At 34.9% G+C, this 11,243-nt stretch overlaps 1 protein-coding gene across 1 annotated transcript; it reads right to left on the reverse strand.

Moving 5' to 3' along the window:
• Window positions 1–5,365: 5,365 nt before the first annotated feature.
• On the reverse strand, window positions 5,366–11,033 carry LOC110652829 (cuscuta receptor 1-like). Its single transcript, XM_058131841.1, has 6 exons — window positions 10,985–11,033; window positions 10,539–10,613; window positions 10,019–10,174; window positions 9,760–9,900; window positions 8,183–8,332; window positions 5,366–7,572 (listed from the first exon to the last, which is right to left on the reverse strand). The coding sequence occupies exons 1-6, from the start codon at window positions 11,022–11,024 to the stop codon at window positions 5,513–5,515; spliced, it is 2,622 nt and encodes an 873-aa protein (XP_057987824.1). The 5' UTR covers window positions 11,025–11,033; the 3' UTR covers window positions 5,366–5,512.
• Between the last annotated feature and the right edge of the window lie 210 nt (window positions 11,034–11,243).

Below are 11,243 nucleotides of genomic sequence, written 5' to 3' on the forward strand. Positions count from 1 at the left end.
TCTTGAGATTCATCATTCCATTGTAATCCCCCTGCAAGTCCTCATTCGTTACCGCCATTTCAGGCTCATTACTCTTCTGTGTTTCCTCTGTTGAAATATGATTCAAAACTGTTAACGTGTTGTCCTGATCTTTAGGAAGTTGTTATTCATTTTTATTATTATTATTATTATTATTATTATTATTATTATTATTATTATTATTATTATTATTATTATTATTATTATTATTTTCTTTTGTTGTTAGAGTCGTGTGCATAATGGTCCTGTACTTTGTATGCACGTAGGAAGTGGTAGCATTTGTTTCTGCATCTGTTTCTCTTTGGTTGTTATCCATTGCCTATTTATTAGGCATTTCATTATTCAATAAACAGTAGTTCAGGCTAAACATTATCCTCATAAGCTTCTATAATCTGTATGTGCGTATGAGAGCGATTTGATTCCAACAAAAGTGGTATCAGAGCCTGGTTGATCTCTACTTCTGGGCGTAAGAGTGGGTAAGGCTGAGTGAAACACGAGAGTCTGAGTGAGGATGACCACCAATTCTTTATCAACTGCTCAACCCTCCATCCCAATCTTTACAGGAGAGAAATATCACTTCTGGAGTGTTAAGATGCAGACACTGTTCAAGTCCCAAGAGTTGTGGGAGTTGGTTGAAGAAGGATACACAGAGGTGGACGATCCAGCAAGGTTGAGAGAGAACAGAAAGAAAGATTCAAAGGCGTTGTTCTTTATTCAGCAAGCGGTGAATGAAGAGATCTTTCCACGAATTATGGGAGCTGCTACTGCAAAGGAGGCATGGCTTATCCTGCGAAAGGAGTTTCGGGGAGATAGCAAGGTGATTGCAGTGAAATTACAAAACCTACGTCGTGATTTTGAAACAGCAAACATGAAGAATGGGGAGTCAGTGCAAGAATTCCTCTCCCGTGTTTCCTCTATTGTAAGCCAAATGCGAGCTCTTGGTGAGAAGTGCAGCGATCAGATGATAGTAGCAAAGGTTCTGAGAAGCTTATCCTCAAGGTATGATCACATTGTTGCTGCAATTGAGGAGTCAAAGGATTTAACCATGTTCTCTTTTGATGAATTAATGGGTTCTCTACTAGCTCATGAAGCAAGGATTAATCGAACTAATGAGCAAGTGGAGGAGAAAGCTTTTTCGATGCAGAAAGAAACTGTGGACGAGCAAGAAGAACAAGATTCAGGTGAAGGCAGAACTCATGGGAGAGGAGGATTTCGTGGTAGAGGCACGAGGGGCAGAGGGCGCGGCTCCTTCGTGCAATGTCATTACTGTAAAAGGTTTGGCCACATCAAAGCAAATTGTTGGAGAAAGGCTGAGCAAGCAAACTACGCAGAAGAAAAACAAGAAGAACAGGAGGATGAAGACAAGCTCAAACTCTTTATGGCCCGGGAAGATGGAACACGAAGTACAGATAACACTTGGTTTCTTGATAGTGGTTGCTCGAATCATATGACAGGGTTGCAGTCATTGTTTAAGGATTTGGATGAATCCTACAAAGCCAAAGTCAGACTTGGTGATGACAAACAAATGCAAGTAGAAGGGAGAGGAGTTGTGCAAGTTGAAGATGGCAATGGAAAGATGAGGTATATTCATAATGTTTTCTTTGTGCCTAGTTTGTCTCAGAATTTGCTAAGTATTGGCCAGCTGATGAGCAGTGGGTTTTCAGTTTTGTTTGAGGGCATGTCTTGTGTAATTAAAAACAAAAAAACAAATCAAGTTGTGATTGAGGTGCAGATGACTCAGAACAAACTTTTTCCTCTTGAGATTTCGCATTTGGAGAAGCATACAATGATCACAAAAGGGAGGGATATATCCAAGGTATGGCATCTAAGGTATGGTCATCTACATATGAAAGCCCTAAAATCACTGCAAGAAAAGGGGTTAGTGTTTGGCCTTCCTAAAATTGAATCAATTAACCTATGTGAAGGATGCATATATGGGAAACAAAGTAGAAACTCGTTTCCTACAGGAGCGTCCTGGAGAGCGCCTCAAAACTTAGATTTGATACATGCAGATGTGTGTGGTCCTATGAAGGTTAAAACACTTGGAGGAAGTCGTTATTTCTTGCTTTTGACAGATGATTGCAGCCGAATGAGCTGGGTGTATTTCTTGCAAGCCAAGTCAGAGGCATTTGAGGCATTTCAGAAATTCAAAGCACTTGTGGAGAAGCAAAGTGGGAAGTTCATCAAAGCCTTGCGAACAGATAGAGGAGGTGAGTTCATCTCACAGGACTTCAACCAGTACTGTCAAGCACATGGCATTCAAAGGGAATTAACAGCTCCATACACTCCAGAGCAAAACGGAATCGCTGAACGAAAGAACCGCACTGTGATGGAAATGGCAAGAAGCATGTTACAGGAGAAAGGGCTTCCAACAAAATTCTGGGGAGAAGCAGTAGCTACAGCTGTTTATCTGCTAAATCTGTCACCAACAAGAGCTGTGCATGAACAGATTCCATATGAACTGTGGACAGGGAGAAGGCCCTCGGTAAGTCATTTACGTATCTTTGGATGCATAGGTTATGTGCATATTGAAGCTCATAAGCGCAATAAGCTAGAGGGCAAATCAGAAAAATGTATTTTTGTGGGATATTGTTCAGAATCAAAGGCATACAGGTTGTATAATCCCATGAATGGAAAAATTCTTATAAGCAGAAATGTGGTGTTTAATGAAGATAGCAGGTGGATATGGCATGAAGACAGAGAAGGAGGAGTTCATGTTGAAACACAAGAAGATTTGCTGCCTACTCAGCAACCAACACCACCATTGTCTCCTGTTGCAAGCAGCAGTACTGATTCAAGCTCGAGTGAGCTATCATCTCCCTTGCAGAGGAGTTCAGATTCATCAGATGAAGCTCTTCCAAGGAAAACCAGGTCCTTAAATGATATTTATGCAACAACTAATGCCTTATTTGTGGCAGACCCTATAACCTTTGAAGAGGCCAAAGAAAAAAATGAATGGAAAATTGCAATGAAGGAAGAAATTACAGCAATTGAAAGAAACAGAACCTGGGAGCTGGTCGATCTACCTGAAGGCAAAATACCAATTGGAGTTAAATGGGTATATAGGACTAAGTACCATGCAGATGGCAGTATTCAAAAGTACAAGGCAAGACTGGTGGCTAAGGGGTATTTACAAAAGCAAGGAATAGATTATGAGGAAACGTTTTCTCCCGTTGCAAGGTTTGATACTGTGAGAATTCTTCTATCCTTGGCTGCATATTTAAGTTGGCCGGTTTATCAATTTGATGTTAAATCCGCTTTTCTAAATGGAGACCTAGAAGAGGAAGTGTTTGTGCAGCAACCAGAAGGCTTTGTTCTGCAGGGGAAGGAGAAGATGGTTTATAAGCTTAAGAAAGCTTTGTATGGCTTGAAGCAGGCTCCCCGAGCCTGGTACAGCAGGATTGATTCTTATTTTCTTGAGAATGGATTCACAAGAAGTCAGAATGAAGCAACACTCTATGTGAAGAAGAAAGGTAATGGGTTTTTGTTTGTCTGTTTATACGTGGATGATATTGTTTATATGGGGTCCTGTTCATCACTTATTCATGAGTTTCAGTTGAGCATGAAAAATGAGTTTGAAATGTCAGATCTAGGATCACTGCATTACTTTTTGGGAATTGAAGTCAGGCAGGAGGGAGGTGGAATCTTCATATCGCAGAAAAAGTATGCAAGTGATCTTCTAAAAAAGTTTAACATGCTTCACTGCAAGACAGCACCTACGCCACTGAACCTGAATGAAAAGTTGCAGAAGGAAGATGGAACTGAACCAGCAGATGGAGAACTCTTCAGAAGCTTGGTTGGAGGTTTGATATATTTAACCCATACAAGACCTGACATTGTTTTTTCTGTTGGTTTGATATCAAGATTCATGCATTCACCAACTAAACATCACCTTGGAGCAGCCAAGAGAGTCTTAAGATACATTGCAGGGACTGTTGATTTTGGAATCTGGTATGGAAAAAGTACCAACTGGAGGTTAACTGGGTACACAGATAGTGACTGGGCTGGCTGTATGGATGACAGAAAAAGCACTACAGGGTTTGTGTTCAGCCTCGGGACAGGAGCTGTCAGCTGGAGCTCAAAAAAGCAGGCAACAACAGCTTTGTCCTCATCTGAGGCAGAATACATGGCAGCAACTGCTTCAGCGTGTCAAGCAGTATGGCTAAGAAGAGTTTTGGAAGACTTTGGACAGGGACAAGAGGGTGCTACTGAAGTACTGTGCGATAACAAGTCAGCTATAGCAATGTCCAGAAATCCAGTACATCATGGTCGCACTAAACACATCGACATCAAGGTGCATTTCATCAGGGAGCTGGTATCAAAAGGCGTAATCAAACTGGAGTACTGCAGCACTGAAGCTCAAGTAGCTGATATACTGACAAAGTCACTTCCAGGATACAAGCATGAGCAGATGAGAAAGAAGCTTGGAGTTTGTCGTTTTGAATCAAGGGAGGGTGTTGAAATATGATTCAAAACTGTTAACGTGTTGTCCTGATCTTTAGGAAGTTGTTATTCATTTTTATTTTATTATTATTATTATTATTATTATTATTTTCTTTTGTTGTTAGAGTCGTGTGCATAATGGTCCTGTACTTTGTATGCACGTAGGAAGTGGTAGCATTTGTTTCTGCATCTGTTTCTCTTTGGTTGTTATCCATTGCCTATTTATTGGGCATTTCATTATTCAATAAATAGTAGTTCAGGCTAAACATTATCCTCATAAGCTTCTATAATCTGTATGTGCGTATGAGAGCGATTTGATTCCAACATCCTCTACACACATTGAAGACACTTCATTATCTTTCTCTTGAACAAGGTCCACATTTCCATTTATTTTCCTTCCCAAAAGAGGAACTAATTCGATCAAGCCAACCTTTGCCTCTTCACATCTCCACTTCCCAAATCCCTCACCTTTTCAACTTTCTTTGGATATTTTCGCTCCTTTATTTTGGAAGGATATATCTACTACTGTCATAAATATTTAACAATTTCTCAATTTTGGTGTGGAATGGAGCTTGATTTTATTAATTGGTAAGGGGAATTTGAAAATACTCACCACAAGAAGAAAATGGGCTGAATAGGAAAAAATTATTACATACGATTGGAGTATGTTGAAATGATTTTATTTTGACTATTTGATTATGGTGAGTTTGACATTGTTTAAAGTGTATGCGTTATATATATATAATGGCATGGTTGTTTCGAATATATTTGTTTTTGTTCTAACTTATTAAAATTTCCCTTTGCAACCATATTGTAGGATCCATTTGAAGAAGGAATTAAGAATTTAAGCATGAAAGCATTGAATTATATAAAGTTAACAATGTTTGTTCACAGCTCATCTAACTAACTGACAAAAACAAGTAATAAATTATACTCTGCAATCAGCTCCAGCTCATTATTCTGCAACAATCCTAGCTTACTCAAACTAGGACATAAACTCAGCTCACTCATCATGGTTGAATGCTTTTAAAGTACATAGCAGACCCAGACTTCAATAGCATCTAAACCAAAAAGGAATATTGTCTACCAGAAAATAGTAGAGGTTGGTGAGGCTCAACTCTATCATATAGAACCATGCTCTTCGCCAATATGGATTTATGTACAAAATGGCAGCCATGGTCAACAACACTATGGCATAAGAAATCAGAAAACTCACATAGAAAGCATCCATGTCCATAAAGCCACCATCTCTTTTATGATCTTTTTTATCTTCCTCTGAAACTCTTGGCATTATTGATGAAGAAAAGCAACTTTTAGACAATGGAGGTCCACAAAGGAAAGGGTTTCCCTCATAGCTACTATTGTCGAATGTCGCAAATTGTGCAACCATCTCAGGTGTCTTGCCAGATAAATTGTTGTGTGCTACACTGAAGACAGCTAGCCAATTTAGTTGAGTGAGTTGAGGGATTTTGCCATTCAATTTGTTGTAGGACAGATCCAAGCTCTCAATTTGCTTCAAGTTTGAAAATGATTGCGGAATCAATCCTGTCAAACTGTTATGGGACAGGTTTAACACCTGGATCATGCTAAGATTTCCTATTTCAGCAGGAATTTTACCAGTCAAATTGTTGCAGGACAGATCGAGCCCTGATATGTACTTGAGAATGCTTCCTCGGAAGTAATACGATATACTCTTTGTTGTAAACTCCAAAGGTTGTTTCATATAAGCTGGAGATGAAGCCATATACGGATTTGTGCCAACTTCTTCTTGCCTAACCTTATTGCTAGCAGCGGTTATGCAAGGGAGGACATGGCCAGAAAGATTATTATTAGAAAGATCAACCAAGCTTAATTGGCCTAAGTTGCACAACTGAATTGGTATTTCACCTACAAGATTATTATAACCCAAAAGAAGATAGCTCAATTTTGGAAACTTGCCAATCCAATCTGGAATCCTTCTAGTGAAATAGTTGTGACTAAGATCCAATGTCATTAATTCAGAACAATTGTAAAATGCATTTGTCAGTGGTCCTTGTAGCCTATTATTTGATAAATAAACTTCTCTGATCTGTGGAGGGACAAAGCTAGATGGTAGGGTTCCAGAGAAATTGTTCTCTGATAGATCCAAGACTTGAAGAAAAGTCATATTCCTTATCCAACCAGGAATGCTACCAAAGAGATGATTATCACTCACATCCAACATATTCAACAAGGTGCAGTTAAGTATGCTATATGGGATACTTCCAGTGAATTGATTGCCATCCAACAATAATCGATCCAATTCTTTGCAATTAGCCTGTTTTGGGAATATTTGGCCTTGCAAATTATTGTTTGAAAGAATGAGATCAAATAATGAAATACATCCAACAATCAAGTCTTGAGGTATTATGGCTGATAGTCGATTGTTGGACAAGTATAATTTCATCAATTGGCTCATTTTCCCAAATGATGAAGGAATGTCACCAATGAGACCATTTCCAGACAAGTTTAGAAAATATAAATTTGGAAATTGTACTCCAATTTCTGTTGGAATAGGACTATAGAAGCTGTTTTCAGAGATATCTAAGTCTGACAAATACACATGGGAATGAATTGGCAAGTGGAGAGGCCCTAAAAGAGAACAACTAGGCAAGTAAAGTGTGTATAATTTTGTGTTGTTTCCAATCAACCAATGTGGAAACTCTCCCTTCATTTTAATATCTGACAGATCAACATACTCTAACTTATGCTGATAATAGAGGAACTTGGGAAACACTCCACCATCTCCTTGACCTGACAAATCTAAGGTCTCTAATTGAAATTTCGGTGTCAAATTAGGCACATCTATATCTGCATATATCTCGTTCTCATGACAATCCAAGAACTTGAGCTTTGAATGGTTAAAGAACGGCAGTAGTGAGATTGGAATTTTGAATAGGTTTCTTGAAAGTTGTAATTTATGTAAGGATGTGAGAGTCCCCAGGGGAGATATGGAGATATTTCCAATGAAGTGATTGGAAGATATATCTAATTGTTGAAGGGATGTTAAATTTGCTAGACACGAAGGCAATGTGCCACGGAGATCATTGTTGCTCATATCTAACTTTAGAAGATGTTTTAACTCGCATAAACCTGAAATTATTTATTTGTGAAATGTATTAGTACAAATCTAATATATGTCTATCAAATGTCATTGTGTGAGTGGTTAATTGAAAAAAAAAAGTTTGTTTTAAAATATATTTTCAAAATTTTTGATAAAATGATACCCAGAACATTGCCCACTAATGCTTTAATTGAAAATATTTTAATATCGATAATTATGTTAATAGGACAATGCAATCTAATAAGATAAAAATGTCTAAAATGACTTGAGTTTGCAAATAATACAAAACCTAAAAAGAAAAAAATTAAATTTAACAATTTTTAGTAAAAAAATAAAAAAATATATTTCATTAACTGCAAACAGTCACATCAACACAACCTTGCTTAGATTCAGTCCATCATGAATCCAAAACACATACATATGGAACCCATATATTTAATAAGTGGGTCACATCATACTTCTTATATTTTGGGTTAACGGTGGACAAGGTCTAGTAAAAAAAAATTCAAAAAATTAAAGCATTTATCTTTAAAGTGCTTATCATTTTATCAAATATTAAAGTAGGTATAAAAAAAAATAAAAAAATCCATTTTTGTAATTAACCATGTTTGTGACAGAGAAGGATTAAAAGGATCTTACCTTTGGCAGCAGGTATGGTTCCACTTAGTTGACATCCCGACAATAATAAAATCTTAAGTGATGATATCTTTCCAATGTCTTTCAAGAAGTTGTTGTGGAGAGTGGAAAAACTCAAATCCAAATACACCAAATTTTTGAAATTCAGCAACCCTGTTAAAAAATAATATTACTCTTTGATTTTTTTTATATTAAAAAATAATAAATCAATTGTGAGCTCAACAACACAATTAAAGCATGAAAATTAATTAATACCTTGATATTAAGAAAATAAAAATAAAAGTTCAACAGATGAACCTTGTAACATATGTTGAAGGGCTCAAAAATGGATTTTTCCTAACGCCACAAATGAGGCAATCAACCAACTCATAAGATACCCTATGCTCAACTTGATAAAAGCTCATTGCATCTCATTCTTTATATTTAGCAAAGCCAAGTTTAGGCTTACAAAAAAGGTTACTTTACTAAATGAGTCAAGTCTGAAGAGTTAAGAGTGCGTTTGACCTAACTTATGAAAATCAACTTTTAAACACTATATGCTTATAAGTTAATTTGAACTTATAAATATTTAAAATTTTGAGCAGTTATATATTTATTTAAAGTGTTTATAAATGACTGATAAATAATTAATGTGTTTGATAAAAAAAATAGCTTATAAGCATATTTATTTTTAAAATAACAAAAAAATATATTAATGAGATTTATGATGAAATTTTAAAAATTAAATGAAGATTATATAATAAAATACTTAGTCAAACTAATTTATAAGCACAGAGCATATAAGCATCAAAATAAAAGGTCGGATCACCTAGCTTAAATTTTTTTAGCTTATAAACTCAATTTATAAACCCAAAAATTATTATAAACAAATATATCAATTTAATTTTTAGAGTTTATAAGTTAAGACAAACATCCTCTAATAAGTAAAATTGAATCGTTTAATTTGTTGAGGTGGCAAATAGATGACATAGATTTGAATTTGGATTATTGTCGAGGAGGTTCAAATTTGGCCATTTGAAAGTTACACAATGATATAGATTGCCTACGGGTCAATATAAAAAAAAAAGGTCATTTTTTAGTCAATTCAGATAAAAATATTAATTTTATCAAAAAAATATATTTTTAATCAATTTAATAAATGGGTGGACTCAAATATAATTTTATTAATAAATAATTTTAAATTTTTTAGTATATATATATATATATATATATATATATATATATATATATATATATATATATATATATATATATATATATATATATATACATACACACATGTATACTTATTTAAAATTTTTTTGTTATAAATTATATATGAAAAATACTTTTTTCTTAATTTTAATGATATATTTTAAAATTTATATAATTTGTTTATCACACAAATATTATTAAAATAATAATTATTGCTAATAAATGAGCTAATTAAGTTTCAAATGGTCAAATCTCACTGATAATTTCATTTCCAGCACTAATTTTTCCTATAAGAAAAGAAAACTAAGCTCAATTATATTTAAAACAAACAACACTTTACTTTAATTTGTTTTTTTTTTTTTTTAAAAAAAATCTTATTGAATTACCTTGAGTGGGTAGGGTAGCATTGAGGGCATACATAGACAAAAATTTAAGAGAAGGCAACGCTCCAAGGCTCTTAAAAGACTGTTCATCAAGTGAGGAATAATCCAGGAACAACTCTTCCACGCTTGTCAAATTACCCAGCTCTACATAAAAAAAAATACAAAATACAAAATTTCAATGAAACTAGGCAAATTAATCACAATTATTGCAGCATATATAAAGTAATGAGAATAACTTGAACCTATTATCTCAAAAACCTACCTTGAGCAACTATCGCTCCTTTGAAGCTATTATGCGTTAGAGAAAGGGTCTTGAGAAATGGGCATGCTCCCAGTAATTCCAGCTGAATGCTGCTTCTTCCATGGGTAGTAACGTTATCAAGGAAAAGAGCAATCAAATTCCTGACGACTCTCATATCTGCAAGTGTATGAACAAATTGCTTTCATCATGCTTAATGCAAATGTATCAATTGGGAAGATTTTATTGTTCATATCAACTTAGGGCTACCCAATTATTTGTAACAATTGCTTTTATTAGTGAATACAATTATGTTTTGTTTAAAATAAATAAATAAATAAAGGCTTCACTTGTTTTATGCGATATATTAGAACAAAAAATTATAATATTTGTTTTATGGAATTGGAACGCAGATTTATAATAAAAATATAATAGATTGAAAACTAAAACATAAAGGAGAAAAACCAACAACCTTTACTATGAAATAATTGTTCTGTTATTTGTATGGTACTGCATGAATCAAACTTTGGTTTAAATGGCATACCTCCTGAGGCCACAACTTTAGTAATTTGATTTCCTCCTAGGCTTAGTACCTCTAAGTTGCCCAAAGCATCCAATTCTAGATATAAGAAGAAGCAAAACAAATCATCGAATTCTGGTTAAAAGATGCTGAAATTATAAGACTATACAAAGCATGTTCCAGTTTATCTAATTAATAACACAACAATGGATCCCACATGTTGTGGAATGTTTGTAAAGGAACTACAGCATATCCATTAACCCGGTCTATGTAAGAAAAATCCATCCCATGGGAAATTTTTGCTGAGACTTGATTCACCATGGACCCAAGACACAATCACGTGGGACCTATACATTTAATAAATGGGTACCATCACATATTATGTCTTGAGTCCACAGCGAATTTGAGTCTAGGCTATATATGTGTGTGTGTGTGCGCGCGCGCGCATGTGACAATGTCACATATCTGACCTTCCATATTTATTAATCCTTCTAATAGATTGTATTCCATATTCAAAAACTTGAGAGATGAAAGTGTCCTAAGAGATTGTAGAAAGAGATGATTCTCATTGATTTCAATTAATCTGTACATGGGTATTTATATACAATTGATTCCTATAATTGTGTTACACTAATTAGGAAGAAATCCTAAATAAGAAATCCTAAATAGGAATACAAAATACAGAATATACACAGAAATAATATAATGATTGACTTTCCATAACAATAA

Source organism: Hevea brasiliensis, chromosome 13, assembly GCF_030052815.1.
Source record: "Hevea brasiliensis isolate MT/VB/25A 57/8 chromosome 13, ASM3005281v1, whole genome shotgun sequence".
In the NCBI taxonomy this organism is placed as follows: Eukaryota; Viridiplantae; Streptophyta; class Magnoliopsida; order Malpighiales; family Euphorbiaceae; genus Hevea; species Hevea brasiliensis.